The sequence below is a fragment of the Pan troglodytes genome, chromosome 14, assembly GCF_028858775.2.
Source record: "Pan troglodytes isolate AG18354 chromosome 14, NHGRI_mPanTro3-v2.0_pri, whole genome shotgun sequence".
NCBI classification, from domain to species: Eukaryota; Metazoa; Chordata; class Mammalia; order Primates; family Hominidae; genus Pan; species Pan troglodytes.
Window position 1 is genome coordinate 53,565,084 of NC_072412.2, and position 20,588 is coordinate 53,585,671.

The 20,588-nt window shown below is 38.1% G+C and overlaps 1 protein-coding gene across 4 annotated transcripts in view; it reads right to left on the reverse strand.

Annotated features, from left to right (window-relative positions):
* SUCLA2 (succinate-CoA ligase ADP-forming subunit beta) overlaps positions 1–20,588 on the reverse strand; it is a 95,969-nt gene that overhangs the window by 22,583 nt on the left and 52,798 nt on the right. For all 4 annotated transcript variants that reach the window (XM_016925284.4, XM_016925283.3, XM_016925286.4 and 1 more), the window contains 2 exons: positions 8,000–8,128; positions 3,281–3,419 (listed from right to left, as the gene is read on the reverse strand). In XM_016925284.4, the coding sequence (XP_016780773.1) occupies positions 3,281–3,419; positions 8,000–8,128 (268 nt within the window). The remainder of the gene's footprint in view (positions 1–3,280; positions 3,420–7,999; positions 8,129–20,588) is intronic.

A 20,588-nucleotide genomic window follows, 5' to 3' on the forward strand; every position in this document is an offset into this window, starting at 1 on the left:
AAAAACTAATGACTCTATAATGAAAAAAGCTTCTGGAAACGATCTTAAACAAGTGAGCCAAGTTAACATTATCAATACTGGAACAAACCAACATAATGTACCTCCTGACATTGTGCACTATGAAGGAAAAAAACACCATGAGGGAACATCAAACAGAGAAACACAAACTGAAGGGCATTCTATGAAATAAATGACCCCTTCTTTAAAAAAACAAACAAAGAAAAACAGGAACAACAAAAAATAAGGTCAAGAAATAAATCAAACTTCCAGATCTGTTCCAGGTCAAATGGATGTGACAACTCAATTCAATGTGTGATCCTGGTGGTCCTGGGGAAAAATAGTATAAAGGACATCACTAGGACAGCTGGCTACATTTGAATATGTATTATGAATTAGATAATATTTTCTCAGTATTAAATTTCTTGGTTTTAATAAATGTAGTCAGGTTATATAAGAGAACGTTCTTGGCTTGCGCCTGTAATCCCAGGACTTTTGGAGGCCGAGGCAGGCAGATCACGAAGTCAGGAGATCAAGACCATCCTGGCTAACATGGTGAAACCCCATCTCTACTAAAAATACAAACAATTAGCCATACGCGGTGGTGAGCACCTGTAGTCCCAGCTACTCGGCAAGCTGAGGCAGAAGAATGGTGAGAACCCGGGAGGTGGAGCTTTCAGTCAGCTGAGATTGCACCACTGCACTCCAGCCTGGGCGACAGAGCAAGACTCTGTCTCAAAAAAGAAAAGAATATTCTCGTTTTTAGACACTAGAAGAACAATGTCTCCAACTTACTCTTAATGGTTCCAAATATATTTATATTTTTATACACACAAATGCATGTGTACACACATAGAAAGAGAGCAGAAAGAGAATAAAACACAGGGTGAAATGTAAACAACTGGCAATGTTGAGTAAAGTGTATTTGGGAGTTCCTTATAGTATTTATTTCTGTATCAAAATTTAAAAGTAAGGGGAAAAAAGCACACATGGTACCATATTCACAGTAAGGAATGATTTAGTTCAGCAAAACATCACCCATTAAATTAAATTAATGCTGTTGAATAGGAAAAAAATTGGCAATTCTTATCCTTTTACTTTCCATATAAACTGCATAAGGATCCACTCTTGGATGGTTCTTGGACAGTTTTTAGTTAATCCTTAGATAATCACATTTAAGTTAGATAGGCTGGTGCAAAAGTAATTGCCGTTTAAAAAAAAAAATGGCAAAAACTGCAATTACTTTTGCACCAACCTAAATATTAAGAAACTGACCCCTTTGATAATGAGTATTCCTCACAATTCCTACATTCCTTGCAGTTGTTCAGTTTGAAATATTTTCTCATTTCCATTATTATTTCTTCATTAATTCAGAAATTATTTTAAAGTATTTTCTTTAAATAAAAAAAAAAAAAAAGGCTGGGTGTGATGGCTCAACACCTTTAATCCCAGCACTTCAGGAGCTGAGGTAAGAGGATGGCTTGAGTAAACGAGTTGGATGAGCCTAGACAACATATTGAGGGCCCGTCTCTACAAAAAATTTTAAAAAGAATTAGCCAGGCATGGTGGTGGCATGGGCCTGTAGTCCCAGCTACTCAAGAGGCTGAAGAGGGAGGATCGCTTGAGCCCAGAAGTTTAAGGCTGCAGTGAGCTGTGACTGTGTCAGTGTACTCCAGCCTGGGCAACAAAGCAAGACTGTGTCTCAAAAAATTTAAAAATATAATATTTTATATTAATTTCCAATGTTATTGCTTTGTGTTTACAGATCATCATCTGTGTTATGAATTCTTGGATATCTGCTGAAACTTTTTAATTTGTGACTCAGTATTAAGGTTTTCTAAATCAGTATTTGGATTAAAAAAGTGTTTTTCCAAATGTTGGGTAGCCCATTAAATTTTAAAAAAGCGGGGACAGGGGGGCATAAGGAACATCTAGTGAAGGCAATTTAATCTAATTTTAGTTTTACTAGAAAGCTTAAAAAAAGAAAATAAAGTTCTCACTGCAGAACCTTTACTTTAGCATTACTAAAAGTAGAATAAGATACTCTAAAAAACTAAAAGTAAAGCTAAAGTAAAATATTAATTGATTAAAGACTTAAAAGTAAAAAATGAAACAATTTAAAAAATAGAACATCTCTGACTAAACTGACCCAAAAGAAAAAAACAGAACACATTGAGGATGAATATTTACTGATCTTAAGATGGAGAATAGAAAAATCTCTCAGCATAAAAGTAATGGAACTCAGCTGGGCGCAGTGACTCACGCCTGTAATCCCAGCACTTTGGGAGGCAGGGGCAGGCAGATTACCTAAGGTCAGGAGGTCAAGACCAGCGTGGCCAACATGGTGAAACCTCATCTCTACTAAAAACACAAAAAAATTATCCAGGCACGGTGGTGCATGCCTGTAGTCCAAGCTACTTGGGAGGCTGAGGCAGAAGAATTACTTGAACCCAAGAGGTGGAGATGGCAGTGAACCCAGATCACGCCATTGCACTCCAGTGTGGGCGACAAAGCAAAGGAAGACTCAGTCTCAAAAAAAAAAAAAAAAAGTAATGAGATTTGAGTACATGCAAAAACAAAAATATTTCCCCCAAAATCAAATAACATTAAACAACATTAAACAATAAAGGACAATCTCAGAAAAAGATTCACGCCAAATGTCAGAAAAAAGATTGACATCCCTAATATATAAAGACCCCATATACATAAAGAGTTCCCCAGAATATGTTATTAAGTGAATAAAGAAAGATGCAAAATGTATATTGTATGCAATCTATATATCCAGATAGCTAATTCCATAAAATTACAGCTCAATCACCACCACACTGCATACACTAACCCAGCATGGCCAATAAAACCTTCTGCAATGATGGGAATGTTCTGTGTGTGTGCTCTCTTAATATGGTAACCACATTTGGCTATTGAGTATTTGAACCATTACTAGCGCAACTAAGTAAATGAATTTTTAAATCTTATGTAACTTTAATTAATTTTAATAACTACGTGTGGCTGATAGTCACTGTATTGGACAGTACAGTTCCGACCCCTCTGTGCACGTCTCTATAAGGTGTTTGTTTTATTTTTTGTTTGTTTGTTTAATGGGTTTAATAGTGTTTTGTTTTAATGGGTTTAATATTTGTTCATATTCATTCTGTTATTTTTTTTAAAAAGCTTCTACATAGGTAGAAGTTTAACTTCTTTAACTTCTATGATTTAACTTCCTTAGGGAAGCATATTAGAGAAATAAATGCATAATCATGTTAGACAAAAGAAGATACTTTACCAGCTCCATCTGAATCTTCCACCATTGGATTTATTTCTATCATGGTTGCATCGTATTTCAGAAAGAGGCTGTAAAGCTTGACCATGTTTTCTGCTGCTGATTCCACAATATTAGGTGGAAATCCCATCTTCTGTGCAAGCTGAAATCAATATGTCTTTTTATTATAGGTAGTTTGCATATGTCTAATCAACATTACTATAAATAAAAAGCCTTGTAGTTTATCACTTAAATGATAAACATGAGTCATTTATAGTCAAACATTAATTACTGAAATAGCAGCTACCATTACTAAATGGTTAAACAAAACTTTTTATTCAAAATCTTCAAAAGGTAGATATTATGCCCATTTTATAGATAAGAAAGAGATTCAGAGAGATCAAGTAACTTGCCATTCATTGGCCTAGATTCCAGTTCCATAGTGTCCATACTGCCTAAGCTTTACTGCCAACCTAAGCTGAAAGAAGAGGTTTATATTTTATTAAAACTATATATAAAATGTGAGCCGGGCACAGTGGCTCACACCTGTAATGCCTGCCAATTTGAAAGGCTGAGGGGCCAGATCACTTGAGGCCAGGAGTTATGGACCAGCCTGGCCACCACAGTGAAACCCCATCTCTACTAAAAATATAAAATGTGGACTGACAACCCTTATGGTCCAAAGAAAAGCCAAAATATTAGAAGACCCTATTTTACCTTTTGTATAATTTATAAAGAGTGTCTACCAAGCAATAAGAATACATGTCATACAGTCAAATGAGTGTTATCCCATTCATTCAAAAATCTACCAAGCACCTAATACATTCCAGGCACTGTGCTAGGCCCAAAAGATAAAGATGTTTAACTTTATAATAAAAGAGTTTACAGTCTTGAGGGATTCCCAAATAGAGATACCCACAGAGCTTTTAAACAATACAATATCAAGGTCCCAACTCAGAAGTTCTAGTTGACAAGTTCTTTACTGGATCAAGCATCTATCATGTTTCAAGTTCCATGAGCAATTATGAACCACTGGTACAGAGGATACATGTCTATGTGTTTATTCTAACAGTGCTGCCACTGCTCAGGAACACTATAGAGAATTCTTTCCTCTTTTTCAGTTGCTATCTAAGGTTGTAACACATTCTTTTCATTTTCAATAACAAAAAATCTTAAATTCTTTGAAGATGAAGAAGATATTTGCAAAGAGTCAAATGCCAATAAGTAAAGTGAATGATCAAGCTAAACAATGTAGGCTGGGCGCAGTGGCTCAAGTCTGTAATACCAGCACTTTGGGAGGACAAAGAGGGCGGATCACTTGAAGCCAGGAGTTTGAGACCAGCCTGGGCAACATGGTGAAACACTGTCTCTATTAAAAATACAAAAATTAGCCAGGTGTGGTGACGCATGCCTGTAATCCCAGCTACTCGAGAGGCTGAGACACAAAAACTGCTTGAACTCAGGAGGTGGAGGTTGCAGTGAGCCGAGATCACACCACTGCACTCCTGCCTGGGCGACAGAGTGAGACTCTGTCTCCCCCCAACAACAAAAAAAAGCACTAAGGAATGTAATCTTTTGTTTTGACCTATTTCAAATAAAGAATAATATGAAAGTACCATTTTATTATGAAAGTTTTTCACTATGTCACAACTCACCTAAAAAAACAAAAACTAAAACCAAATGTTTAGGCTTAAACATTTGAAAACTACAAAGTAATTCTGATCAATCCATTATGACATCAATTTTCTAATGCTAGGCTCTATTTCCACTCATCACCATCATGCAAAATGCTATAATCTTAGATTATTCCTCCATGTATTCTTGTAAATCAAGTATTTTCTTCCTCATCTAAATTTCACTCTCCAGTCATCATCTTCACGTAACTACCTAATAAATCAAATCCATGCCTTTTAAACATTTACATCATTCATTTGCCAAAATTAATTTGCTTTATTATCCATCAGAAACATTTATCTCCTTAAAACTTTGTGCCGGTCAAAATTCTTGCACTTGGCTGGGCACGGTGACTCACGCCTGTAATCCCAGCACTTTGGAAGGCCGAGGTGGGCAGATCATGAAGTTAGGAGTTTGAGACCAGCCTGGCCAACATGATGAAACCCCATCTCTACTAAAAATACAAAAATTAGCTGGTCATGGTGGCGGGCGCCTGTAATCCCAGCTACCTGGGAAGCTGAGGCAGGGGAATCGCTTGAACCCGGGAGGCAGAGGTTTCAGTGAGCCAAGATCATGCCACTGCATTCCAGTCTGGGCAACAGAGCAAGACTCCGTCTCAAAAAAAAAATAATTCTTGCATTTGCTGTACTTCAATATCATAAACTTATTCTGACATAGTTTTCTCATTAAGAAATGTTTAAGGAGAATGGTGTGAACCTGGGAGGCAGAGCTTGCAGTGAGCCAGGATCGCGCCACTGCACTCCAGCCTGGGCGACAGAGCGAGACTCCGTCTCAAAAAAAAAAACTAAAAATAAAAATAAATAATAATAAAAAAAGAAATGTTTAACTTCAAAGTCCAATATTCGAATTCTTCTTTTAAGGTGAGTCATTAGGCCAGGCGTGGCGGCTCACACCTGTAATCCCAGCACTTTGGGAGGCCCAGGCAGGCAGATCACTTGGGGTCAGGAGTTCTGGTGCAGCCTGCCAATACGGTGAAACCCTGTCTCTACTAAAAATACAAAAAAAAGTTAGCTGGGCATGGTGGTGCATGCCTGTAATCCTAGCTACTTGGGAGGCTGAGGTGGGAGGATTGCTTGAACCCAGGAGGCGGAGGTTGCAGTGAGCCAAGATTGCGCCACTGCACACTCCACCCTGGGCGACAGAGCAAGAATCTCCATCTCGAACTCCTGACCTCATGATCCACCCGCAAGAATCTCCATCTCAAAAACAAACAAATGAAAAGATGAGTCACTTATTTTTATATCCAAAGCAAACAATTTAATTCAATAGCAGCATTACAAATATTACCAAGCAACTCTCACAGGCCTTAATATTAAACTCAATGGGGGCTTCTTTTTAGTGGGGGGAAGAGTGGAGGGGAAGCAGCACACAAGGACAATAGAGAAAACCAGTAAAACTGTAGGCAAAATTTTATTGTGAACACATACAAATTGAAAGAACTGAAAGAAGGACCACAGCATTCATAGAATTCTTAAAATCATTCATAAACCACAGCTCTACTATGGAGATATGTAAGACAGTGTCCCATCCATTCTATACAATTTACAGAAAATAAAGGGGACACAGGAATATTTTAAATGTTTAACCACTTAAACCATGGAGATATAAAATCCAGACTACGAAAAACAATGAATAATAATCACCTCAGTTTCTTCAACAACTAAACTGAAAGAAAAAAGATGACAGCAAAAAAGAGAAACCTGTAAGTTATAAAAGACCTATGAGACTTATCAGTCAACAACAATGAAGGGACCGGACGCGGTGGCTCACGCCTGTAATCTTAGCACTTCGGGAGGCCGATGAGGGCGGATCACCTGATGTCAGGAGTTCAAGACCAGCATGGCCAACACAGCAAAACCCCATCTCTACTAAAACAAAATACAAAAATTAGCCGGGCATGGTGACGTGCGCCTGTAGTCCCAGCTAGTCGGTAGGCTGAGGCAGGAGAATAGCTTGAACTCAGAAGGCAGAGGTTGGAGTGAGCCAAGGTGGCGACACTGCACTCCAGCCGAGGTAACAGAGCAAGACTCCATCTCAAAGAAAATAAATAAAATAACAATGAAGAACCTTATTTGGATGCTGATTCAAACAAATTGTAGATGAAAAATTGATTTGAAACAACTAGAGAAATTTGAATGACTAAGTGATGATACTAACAAATTATTGTTGGCTGAGCACGCTGGCTCACGCCTATAATCCCAGCACTTTGGGAGGCCGAGGCGGGTGGATCACCTGAGGTCAGGAGTTTGAGACCAACCTGACCAACAAGGTGAAACTCCATCTCTACTAAAAACAAAAAAATTAGCCAGGCGTGGTGGCAGGTGCCTGTAGTCCCAGCTACTTGGGAGGCTCAAACAGGAGAATTGCTTGATCCTGGGAGACGGAGGTTGTGATGAGCCAAGATGGCGCCACTACACTCCAGCCTGGGTGACGGAGCAAGACTCCGTCTTAAAAAAAAAAAAAAAAAAAAGAAAGAAAAGAAAAGAAATTATTGTAAATTTTACTAGATAGGGTAATGGTATAGTGACTCTTTTTTTTTTTTTTTTTTTTGAGACGGAGTCTCACTCTGTTGCCCAGGCTGGAGTGCAGTGGCACAATCTTGGCTCACTGCAACCTCCACCTCCTGGGTTCAAGCGATTCTTCTGCCTCAGCCTCCCGAGTAGCTGGGACTACAGGCACGCACCACCATGCCCGGCTAATTTTTTTTGTATTTTTAGTAGAGACGGGGGTTTCACCATATTGGCCAGGCTGGTCTCGAACTCCTGACCTCATGATCCGCCCACTTTGGCCTCCCAAAGTGCTGGGATTACAGGCGTGAGCCACCGTGACTGGCCAGTGACTCTTTTAAAAGAATCCACATTGAAATATTTATAGAGATATGAAAAAATTGTAAATAATTCCAAAATGAGCTATTTCAAACAAGTTATTAACTTGCCTGACACTCAAAATGTTTAAATAAGTTTTGACAATTACTTCAGTTGTACAGTTATCTTTAAGTATCATAATTCTCTAATCATAAGCTAGAAAATTTTCAGGAATACAACATACCTGGAGAGCTTGTTCCTTTTTGATGCCTTCTTCAATATCAATAGGTTCTTTAATTATAGCTTCAGGAGTCTCAGCAGCAACATCTTCAATGTTGACACCACCATGTGAACTTCCTATTAATACAGGACCCTGGCAAGGGAAGTAAACAACCAAAACTCTAGATTTATTTTAGACTCATCAATGAAACTTTAAAACCTACCCGTGCATAATATCAGATGTAAGCATCTATTACTCTCTACCCACATTTTAAAATTTTCTTGAGAATTTATCCTCACATCTCCAGCATAGTGCCCTCTTATATTCAATTAAAGCAATGGACAAAAAAGTAAAAAAAGAAGAAAATAATGGCTTGCCTGCAAGGAAAATAGATTTAAAATATACACAAAAACTTATACCACAAAAGCAACAACTTGGAACCAACCCAAATGCCCATCAATGATACATTGGATAAAGAAAATGCAGCACATATACCAAGGAATACTATGCAGCCATAAAAAAAGAATGTGTTCATGTCCTTTGCAGGGACCTGGATGAAGCTGGAAACCATCATTCTCAACAAACTAACAAAGGAACAGAAAACCAAACATCACATGTTCTCACTCATAAGTGGGAACTGAACAATGAGAACACATGGACACAGGGAGGGGAACATCACATACCAGGGCCTGTCAGGGGGTTGGGGCAAGGGGAGGGATAGCATTAGGAGAAATACTTAATGTAGATGACAGGTTGATGGGTGCAGCAAACCACCATGGCACATGTACAACTATGTAACAAACCTGCACTTTCTGCACATGTATCCCAGAACTTAAAGTATAATTTAAAAAAAAGAAAAGAAAAAAAACTTAACACCAAATATGTAAACATATGAATGTGAAATATAACCTATGCATTTTTCATAAAAACTGAGGGGACATTAAAAGTATTGCTTAAAGCATAAACACTAGAAAATCCTGAAAACAGATATTTGAAAGAAAAAGCCTAAGAAGAGGGAAAGTCTAAGCTCTAGCCCTACTGCAAGACAATAAAAAAGAAAGCTGGCCAGGCACAGTGGCTCACACCTGTAATCACAGCACTTCGGGAGGCCAAGGCAGAAGGACTACTTGAGTTCAAGAGTCAAGACCAGCCTGGGCAACATAGTAAGACTCCATTTCTACAAAAAATACAAATAAATTAGCCAGGCATGGTGGCATGCCCCTTTAGTCCTAGCTACACAGCAGGCTGAAATGGGATGATGGCTTGAGACTGAGAGATCAAGGCTGCAGTGAGCTGTGATCACACCATGGCACTCCAGCATGGGGACAGAGAAAGACCCTGTCTCAAAAAAAAAGTAAAGTAAAATAAATAAAAGAGAAAGCTAACTAGTTTGAAAGAATAGCTCTGGCTATTGTCATGAACCATATGAGAAGGTAAGGTATCAATACTAACAATTATTAACCTTTAAGGCCTTGAAAATCAATCAAGAAAAAATCATAAATTATCTAATAGATCTACTAATTTATGCATTAAACTAGAAATAATGTTAACATGAAAAAAAGAGAAACAGTAAAACTGCATTTAAAGATTATTTACTGACAGGAAACTACTGATCTGTAGTGGGTAATGTAGTGTATGTTTACATGTAGTGTTATGTATGAAAAAAATGATACAAAGCCCTAGGTCGTTTTCTCAATTGTATTATTTTTTAACATAAAGTGCGTTTCAATGTGCTCCATATTGACAGAAACAATAAAAGAGTGGGAAATAAAACATTAAAAGACTTTTGTTATTTTAAATGCAACTATTTTCCAAATAAAATTTTTTTACAATGAACATACTACTCTTACATCCAGAAAAAAAAACAGGCATGAAAACTTTTTTTTTTAATCAAAAGACTAATTTCACTTTTCTTTCTTTCTTTCTTTCTTTTTTTATATGGAGTGTCGTTCTGTCACCCAGGCTGGAGTGAAATGGTGCGATCTCAGCTCACTGCAACCTCCGCCCCCCAGGTTCAAGGGATTCTCCTGTCTCAGCCTCCCAAGTAGTTGGCATTACACGCATGCACCACCATGCCCAGCTAATTTTTGTATTTTTAGTAGAGACAGGGTTTTACCATCTTGGCCAAGCTGGTCTCGAACTCCTGACCTTAGGTGATTCGCCTCCCAAAGTGCTGGGATTATAGGCGTGACCCACCGTGCCCAGCCTAATTCCACTTTTCTATCCTAGCACTTAGTGTTTTAGTAACATACTCATTTAAAGTATAAATTAAAGGAATAGTATTGCATTCATTACTGTTTAGAGAATTAAACAGTCCTTCAAATACTTAAAATAAGGCAATAACAAAAATTAAAAAGAAGAAGAATCTATCACTTTTTTAAGAGTGTTAAACTTTTATTTAGGAAAAAATGATTGTGTACCATGTATTCGATTTCTGTATACATTTGTAACAAGGAATTCGGATGACTTTTGTCCCCAGGGTCTTGGAAGTAACTTCTAAACCCTCCAACCACATCTGATAGTTGATGCTACCAAGGAGCCTCACGGTGGGCCCCTAGACAGTTTACACTAAGGAGATGACTCAGGTGGGCAATGACCATGCCAGAAAGATTGATAATGTGATTAGAGGTTTGGGGCTTTCAGTCAAATTGTATCAACCCACTCTGCATAGAAGAAATGGGCTAAGTCAACTGCACAGACAATGATTCAATCAGTGATACCCAGGCTGGGTGTGGTGGCTCACATCTGTAATCCTAGCACTTTGGGAAGCCAAGGCAGGAGGACTGCTTGAGTCCGGGAGTTTGAGACCAGCCTGGGCAACATAGTGAGAACCTGTCTCTACAAAAATTTAAAATTAAAAAAAAATTTTTGTTTAATGCCTACACCATAGAACCCCAATGAAAACTCTGGACACCAAGGTCAGCAAGATGACAAAATAGGAAGCCCAAGACCTTGCTCCCTGACAAAAACACTTTAGCAACAATATATGATCCAAAAACCTTTTATGACAATGACAGTAACCAATTAGGAAGTCACAGTACCCCAGGTAAGCTCAAAGCCAAGAACATCTGCAATGAAATCGGTAAGAAAAGCCATTTCATTTTATCCACATCAGCATCCTTCCCCCCACCACTTCAAACTAACATAGTTTGGGATTAAGAAGCTTCTCCACTGGGAGAGAAAGAGAAGAGTAGAACACATGTTCAACATTCCAGCTTCTTGGAGGGCTGTCCAAGGGACTGTTTCCTGTCTCAACTGATATGGCTGCTGATGGGGAACCAGCATACTCTGGATGCCTGTGGGGCATCGAGAACAAAGGAGAGTACACAGGCTCATGGCAGTACCAGAAAATGTGTAACATCCCAGAGAGAAGTTGACACAGCTTGCTACAACTAAGGAAACACACCCAGCTCCTGATTTTTTAACAGGTTGAGTACTCCTCATCTGAAATGCTTAGGACCAGAAGATTTTGGATTTCTTTGAATTTTGAAATATTTGCATTATACTTACCATTGGAGAATCCCAAATCTAAAAATCTGAATTCCAAAATGCTCCAATGAGCATTTCCTTTAAGTGTCATGTCAGTGCTCAAAAAGCTTAGGATTTTATAGCATTTTGGATTTCAGAATTTCAGATTTGGGAGGCTCAACCTATATTTATACCACAAGAAACTAGAAAGAGAATAACTAAACCCAAAGTTGGCAAAAGGAAGAAAATCATAAAGATTAGAGCAGAAATAAAAGAAACAAGGAACAGAAAAAAAAAAAATCAACAAAACTGCATATTGGCTCATTGAAAAAGTGAATAAAATTGACAACCCTTTAACTATAAAAAAATAGAAAAGACTGAAATAACAAAAATCAGAAGTGAAAGGAGACATTACAACTGTCACAGAAAAAGAGTCTGAGACTGCTATGAAAAATTATGTATCAACAAATTGAATAACCTAGAAGACATTGATAACTTGCTAGAAACAATCTTCAAAATCATAAAGAAATAAAAAATATGAACAGCTCTATAACTAGTAATGATACTGAATCAGTAATCAAAAACTTCTAAGCAACAGGAAGCCCGGGACCAAATGGCTTCACTGGAAAATTCTATCAAACATTTAAAGAACTGAACCAATCTTTCCCAAGCTCTTTTTAAAAAATTGAAAAGGACGGAAAATTTCCATACTCACTCTATGAAGCCCGCATTACCATGATACCAAAATCAGAAGGTATTAAAAGAAAACTACAAGCTAATAGCTCTGAAAAAATAATGATGAAAAAAAAACTCAAAAAATACTAGCAAACTGAATTCAACAACACATTAAAGGGACTTTACATCATGATCAAGTGGGACTTAACTCCTAGAATACAAGGATGGTTCAACATACAAAAATTCAGTGTAATACATGCTATTAACAGAATGAAGGACAAAAACCACAATAATCTCAATTGATACATAAAAGGCATTTAACAAAATTGAATACCCTTTCACGATAAAAATACTCAACAAAGACTGAAGGAAACAACCTCAATATAATAAAGGCCATATAAGAAAACTCATAGCCAACATCATACACAATAATGAGAAACTGAAAATCAATGTGCAAAAATCACAAGCATTCCTATACACAAATAACAGACAAACAAGAGTCAAATCATGAGTGAACTCCCATTCACAATTGCTACAAAGAGGATAAAATACGTAGAAATACAACTTACAAGAGATGTGAAGGACCTCTTCAAAGAGAACTACAAACCACTGCTCAAGAAAATAAGAAAGAACACAAAGGGAAAAACATTCCATGCTCATAGATAGGAAGAATCAATATCATGAAAATGGCCGTACTGCCCAAAATAATTTATAGATTCAATGCTATCCCATCAAGCTACCAATGACTTTCTTCACAGAATTAGAAAAAAACTACTGTAAATTTCATATGGTACCAAAAAAGAGCCCATAAAGCCAAGACACTCCTAAGCAAACAGAACAAAGCTGGAGGCATCACGCTACCTGACTTCAAACTATACTACAAGGCTACAGTAAACAAAACAGGATGGCACTGGTACCAAAACAAGGCTACAGTAAACAAAACAGGATGGCACTGGTACCAAAACAGATATATAGACCAGTGGAACAGAACAGAGGCCTCAGAAATAATGCCACACATCTACAACCATCTGATCTTTGACAAACCTGACAAAAACAAGCAATAAGAAAGGATTCCCTATTTAATAAATGGTGTTGGGAAAACTGGCTAGCCATATGCAGAAAACTGAAACTGGATCCCTTCCTAACACTTTATACAAAAATTAACTCAAGATGGATTAAAGACTTAAATGTAAGACCTAAAACCATAAAAACCCTAGAAGAAAACCTAGGCAATACCATTCAGGACATAGGCATAGGCAAGGACTTCATGACTAAAACGCCAAAAGCAATGGCAGCAAAAGACAAAATTGATAAATGGGATCTAATTAAACTAAAGAGCTTCTGGACAGCAAAAGAAACTATCAGCAGAGTGAACAGGCAACCTACAGAATGGGAGAAAATTTTTGCAATCTATACATCTGACAAAAGGCTAATATCCAGAATCTACAAGGAACTTAAACAAATTTACAAGAAAAAAACAAACAACCCCATCAAAAAGTGGGAGAAGGATATGAACAGATACTTTTCGAAAGAAGACATTTATGCGGCCAAAAAACATGTACTTTTCAAAAGAAGACATTTATGCGGTCAAAAAAACATACAAAAAAAAGCTTATCATCACTGGTCATTAGCGAAATGCAAATCAAAACCACAATGTGATAGCATCTCATGCCAGTTAGAATGGTGATCATTAAAAAGTCAGGAAACAACAGATGCTGGAGAGAATGTGGAGAAATAGGAATACTTTTACACTTTTGGTGGGAGTGTAAATTAGTTCCACCATTGTGGAGGACAGTGTGGTGATTCCTCAAGGATCTAGAACCAGAAATACCATTTGACCCAGCAATCCCATTACTGAGTATATTCCCAAAGATTATAAATCATTCTACTATAAAGACACATGCACATGTATGTTTATTGTGGCATGATTCACAATAGCAAAGACTTGGAATCAACCCAAATGCCCATCAATGATAGACGGGATAAAGAAAATGTGGCACATATACACCATGGAATACTATGCAGCCATAAAAAGGATGAGTTCATATCCTTTGCAGGGACATGGATGAAGCTGGAAACCATCATTCTCAGCAAGCTAACACAGAAACAGAAAACGAAACACCGCATGTTCTCATCATAAGTGGGAGTTGAACAATGAGAACACATGGACACAGGGAGTGGAACATCACACACCGGGGCCTGTCGGGGGGTGGGGGGGCTAGGGCAGAGACAGCATTAGGAGAAATACCTAATGTAGATGACAGGTTGATGGGTGCAGCAAACCACCATGGCACGTGTACACCTATGTAACAAACCTGCACATTCTGCACATGTATCCCAGAACTTAGAGTATAATAATAATAAAAATAAAAAAGAAAACTTACAGCCAACATCATACACAAAAATGAGAAGCTGAGAGCTTTTCCTCTAACATCAGAAACAAAGCAAGGATGCCCACTCTTGCCGCTTCTATTCAACACAGCACTAGATGTCCTAGACACAGAAATCAGGTAAGAAAAATAAAAAGCATCCAAAGAGAAAAGGAAAGGTAAAATTCTGTGTTTGCAGATGAGATGTTGTCATATGTAGAAATCCCTAAAGATTCTGCACACACACACAAAAAACTCTTAGAATAAATCAGTTCAGCAAAGTTGCAGAATACAAAATCAACAAACAAAAATAAGTTGCCTTTTAATACAGTAACAGTGAACAATGTGAAAAGGAAATTATGGAAATAATTCCAGTTAAAATCAAAGAGAATAAAATACTTAAGGATAGCCTAATCGAGGAGGCATAAGACTTATGAACCGAAAACTACAAAACACTGCTGAAGGGAATTAAAGAAGACACAAACAGGCAGGGCGCGGTGGCTCACGCCTGTAATCCCAGCACTTTGGGAGGCTGAGGCGGGCAGATCACGAGGTCAGGAGATCGAGACCATCCTGGCTAACACGGTGAAACCCTATCTCCACTAAATACAAAAATTAGCTGGGCGTGGTGGCGGGAGCCTGTAGTTCCAGCTACTCGGGAGTCTGAGGCAGGAGAATGGTGTGAACCCAGGAAATGCAGGTTGCAGTGAGCTGAGATCATGCCACTGCACTCCAGCCTGGGTGACAGAGCGAGACTCCATCTCAAAAAAAAATAAAAAATAAAATAAAAATAAAAAGACACAAACAAATGGAAAGACATCTTGTGATCACAGATTGGAAGACTTAATATTGTTAAACTGTGCATACTACCCTAAGCAATCTACAGATTCAATGTAATCTCTATCAAAATCCCAATGGCTTTTTTTTATAAAAATAGAAAAATACACTAAAATGCATACATAATCTCAAAGGACCCAGAACAGTCAAAACAATCTTGAGAAAAAAAAAGAAACTAGAGGCCTCACACTTATTTTAAAATATATTACAAGGTTACAGTTATCAAAACAGCATAATGCATAAAAAAACAGACATATAGACCAATGGAATAGAACAGAAAACCCAGAAATAATCCCTCAGGTGTATGATTAAATGATCTTCAACAATGGTGCGAAAGCTACACAAGAGGACAAAAAGAACAGTCTCTTCAACAAACGGTGCTAGAAAAATTGGATATCCACATGCAAAAGAATGAAGTTAGACCCTTACCAATACTACTATATGCAAAAATCTACTCAAAATAGATTAAAGACCTAAACATAAAACCTGAAACTATAAAACTCATAGAAGAAAACAGGGAGAAAAAAGTTTATGACATTGGCTTTAGCAATGATTTCTTAAACATGATACCAAAGGCACAGGCAGAAAAAAAGCAAAAATTGACAAATGGAACTCTATCAAACTTAAAAACTTCATAGCAAAGGAAATAATCAACAAAGTAAAAAGGCAATCTACAAAATGAGAGAAAATATTTGCAATCCATATATCTGGTTAAAAGCTGAAATTCAGAATATGTAAGATCTTCTACAACTCAATAACCAAAAAAATAAAAAATAAAAAACCCAAACAAAAAAATCTAAAGATGGGCAAAGGACTTAAATAGACATTTCTCCAAAGCAGATCTGCAAATGGCCTGTAAGCATATGAAAAGATACTCAGTATCACTAATCACGGGGGAAATGCAAATAAAAACCACAGTGAAATATAATCTCACATCCTTTAGGATGGCCACTACCAAAAAAACAGAAAATGAATGTTGGCGAGGATGCAAAAAAATTGGAAGCTTTATCTGCTGTTAGTTGGAATATAAAATGGTACGGCTCAGCTAGGTGCAGTGGGCTCATGCCTGTATTCCCAGCACTTTGGGAGGCCAAAGCAGGCAGAACACCTGAAGTCAGGAGTTCAAGACCAGCTGGCCAACATAGTGAAACCCTGTCTCTACTAAAAATACAAAAACTAGCCGGGCATGGTGGTGCACGCCTGTAGTCCCAGCTACTCAGAAGGCTGAGGCAGAAGAATCACTTGAACCCAGGAGGCGGAGGTTGTGAGCCGAGATCGCACCACTGCACTGCAGCCTGGGCAACAGAACGAGACTCCGTCTCAAAAAAATACAAAAATAAAAAAATTAGCAGGGTGTGGTGGTGGGTGCCTGTAATTCCAGCTACTCAGGAGGCTGAGGGAGGAGAATCACTTGATCCCGGGAGACTGGGGTTGCAGTGAGCCGAGACTGCACTACTGCACTCCAGCCTGGGAGACATAGCGAGACTCTGTCTCAAAAAAATAATTAATTAAAGAAAACGGTACAGCTGCTACGGAAAACATTATAGAAGCTTCTCAAAAAAATTAAAAATAGAATTACCATATGATCCAGTAATCCCACTTTTAGGTATACATCCAAAAGAAATGAAAACAGGATCTCAAAGAAATATTTGAACATCTATGTTCACTGTAGCATTACTGACAATAGCCAAGAGATGAAAGCAATCTGAATGTCCATCAAAAGATGAATGGATAAAGAAAATGCAGTATATACATAAAATGGAATAGTACTCAGCCATAAATAAGGAAACTTTGTCATACGCTACATCATGAATAAACCTTGAGGACATTATGCTTAGATAAACCAGTTACAAAAAGACAACTACTTCAGGTATCTAAAATACTCAAACTTTTAGAAACACAAAGTAGAATGGTGATTACCAGGAGCTGGAGGGAAGTGGGAGAGGGAAAAGGGAGCCGTTCAATGAATAGTTTTAATTTTGTAAGACAAAAAAGTTCTAGAAAATTTAAAGAAAAGAAAAAAAAGATTTGGATATCTGTTCTGCAGATGTTGCACAAAATGTGCACAAATTGTTTTACTCTGTTCCTTTTACCAAAAGAGAAATTAACATTCTCCTTCCTTCCTCTCTCCCTCCTTCCTTCCTTCCTTCTTTCTTTCTGAGAATGCACTATTATACTGCATACTCAAAATGGGTAAGGTAAATTTTTTGTTATATTTTTGACAATCTAAAAAAAAAAATCTCTGAACACCAAAAGCTTGGGGAGCTTTGGGTTGGCAATATTCTGCATAGTGCCACACATTAAGATGCTAGCAAGACAAAACATTCCTGAGAACAGTGGAAACTTCGTGTTTGGGAACCCTCCCAGACCTTGTTGGCTGGTTATGATTTTTATATCCTTTGGCTATAATAAAACTGTAATCCTAACTTTAACATTTTCCTGAGCTCTGTGAGTCGTTCTAGGGAATTAACCCTCAAATTTGTAGCTAGCTAGTCAGAAATGAGGGTAACCTGGGGACCACCAAAATTGAGGCTGGTGTCTAAAGTAAGGGCAATCATGTGCAGGACTATGCTCTTAGCCTCTGAAGTTTAGCTAAACTATGGGCACTTAGTATTAGAACTCCTTTCAATATAAAAAAAAATTTTTTTTAAATAAAAGAATTCAGAGCCTTCTGAGGCTAAAGAAGAGAACATTAGCAAGTCTAAGTAAAGAGAAATGTTTGAAATGATGGTTTAATTTTCAGTTCCTCTATAAATTTCAAATGAAAGGGTATTCTTCGTTTTCTCTCTAGCAAGGCAGTGCATAATTATCAGCTTTTACAAAGATCTAAAGAGCAGGAAAAAATTCTGATTGAAGAAGAGGCGGTTCAGTTTTAGTCATGCCACTGAAATAGAATATAGACAAATCTACAGATAACCATAAAATATAATTTTATTCAACAGGAGAGGTACAGACCAACAAATCTTTAAAATATTCTAACATTTTAGTTTAGTTTTCTTTCCCCCCCCCCTTTTTTTTTTTGAGACGGAGTCTCGCTCTGTCGCCCAGGCTGGAGTGCAGTGGTGCGATCTGGGCTCACTGCAAGCTCCGCCTCCCGGGTTCACGCCATTCTCCTGCCTCAGCCTCCGGAGTAGCTGGGACTACAGGCGCCTGCCGCCACGCCCGGCTAATTTTTTGTATTTTTAGTAGAGACGGGGTTTCACCGTGTTAGCCAGGATGGTCTCGATCTCCTGACCTTGTGATCCGCCCGCCTCGGCCTCCCAAAGTGCTGGGATTACAGGTGTGAGCCACCGCACCCTGCCTCTTTTCATTTTAGTTTTACTCTCTTTTTATACCAACTGGTAAAAGAAATGAAAAGCCACAGAGAAGGCAACACGAGGAGAAAAGTTAATATTAAATTCTCACTAAAGTAAAAATTAAGTCAACAATTGGTTATAAGTTAGAAAAAAAAAAGGAAATAATAATACATAGAAGAAAGTGGAGTCTCTATTTGTCTTAATTCCACAACCAATTAGAAAGAAACCAACTTGCATGGGTAAACGTTAAACAATGACTATAGTTCCACATTTAGTCAACACTGTAGAATGAATAGCTATTTCATGTTAAAACGACTTGGCTTCACTTTTAAATCTTAGTAATAAACTTTCAAAACAATTTCATTTCAAGCAAGTAGCTGAAATTTCAAATATATTAATAATTCTACTTTTCACTTTTTTTTTATTTTGACAGTCTCACTCTGTCACCCAGGCTGGAGTGCAGTGGTGCAATCTCGGCTCACTGCAAGCTCCGCCTCCTGAGATCATGCCATTCTCCTGCCTCAGCCTCCCGAGTAGCTGGGACTACAGGTGCCCCCCACCACGCCCGGCTAATTTTTTGTTTTTTTGTATTTTTAGTAGAGACAGTGTTTCACTGTGTTAGCCAGGATGGTCTCGATCTCCTGACTTCATGATCCGCCTGACTTCATGATCCGCCCGCCTCAGCCTCCCAAAGTGCCGGGATTACAGGTGTCAGCCACCACGCCCAGCCCTACTTTTCACTTTCTTAACCTAAATTCTTCTTCTCTTGTTGGTATTTTTTAAAATTTGCCTTAAAATAGGCTTAAATGTAAAAGGCTTAAATGAGAAAGCAGCCATATGATATAATAAAGATCTGTAGCGGGGCATCGTGGCATGCACCTGTAATCCCAGCTACTCGGGAGGCTGAGGCAGGGGAATCACTTGAACTTGGGAGGCGGAGGTTGCAGTGAGCAGAGATGGCACCACTGCACTCCAGCCTGGGCGACAGAGCAAGACTCTCAAAAAAATTAAAAATAAAAATAAAAAATAAACATGTGTATTTAAAAAAAAATCATACGAAGTAAAATTAGAATTCTTAAGCACATTTTATAACTATTTCAGGTAAAGTCAAAAATTGACACAGGAAAATGTCCCACTCATTTGCAGAAGACTGCAGTTGTTTTACCAGAAAAATAAAGTAGTAAATGTGATTTATTAAATAGACTTGACTCAGACCAAAAGTACCCAACAGGCACTAGGCAAATGTTAAGAAATCTAATTTAACAAAGGTATCACACAGAGAGTAGGTACTTGAATTCATTTTCTGGCACGCCAACCCCATAGAAGTTACCTCCCGAAATCAGGATGTGAGAGGTACTAAAGACCAGTAGAACCTATGATACATCTCCTAAAAACAAGTCAGTAATAAAAGTAATTGTTTTCTGTTTTGTTTTAGTTTTGCTTTGCTTATTCTTTTTTTTTTTTTCTTCAACTTTTAAGTTGAGGGGTACATGTCCAGGATGTGTAGGTTTGTTACATAGGTAAACATGTGCCATGGTGGTGTGCTGTACAGATCATCCCATCACCCAGGTATTAAGCCCAACATTCACTAACTATTCTTTCTGATGCTCTCCCTCCCTCCACCCCCACCCCGACAGGCCCCAGTGTGTGTTGATCCCCACCTTGTGTCCATGTGTTCTCATCATTCAGTTCCCACTTATAAGTGAAAACTCACGGTGTTTGGTTTTCTGCTCCTGCATTAGTTTGCTGAGGATAATGGCTTCCAACTCCATCCATATCCCTGCAAAGGACATAATCTCATTCCTTTTTTATGGCTGCAGAGTATTCCATGGTGTATATGTACCACATTTTCTTATCCAGTCTATCATCGGTGGATGTTTAGGTTGATTCCATGTCTTTGCTATTGTGAACAGTGCTGCAGTGAACATACCGATGCATGTATCTTTATAACAGAACGATTTATATTCT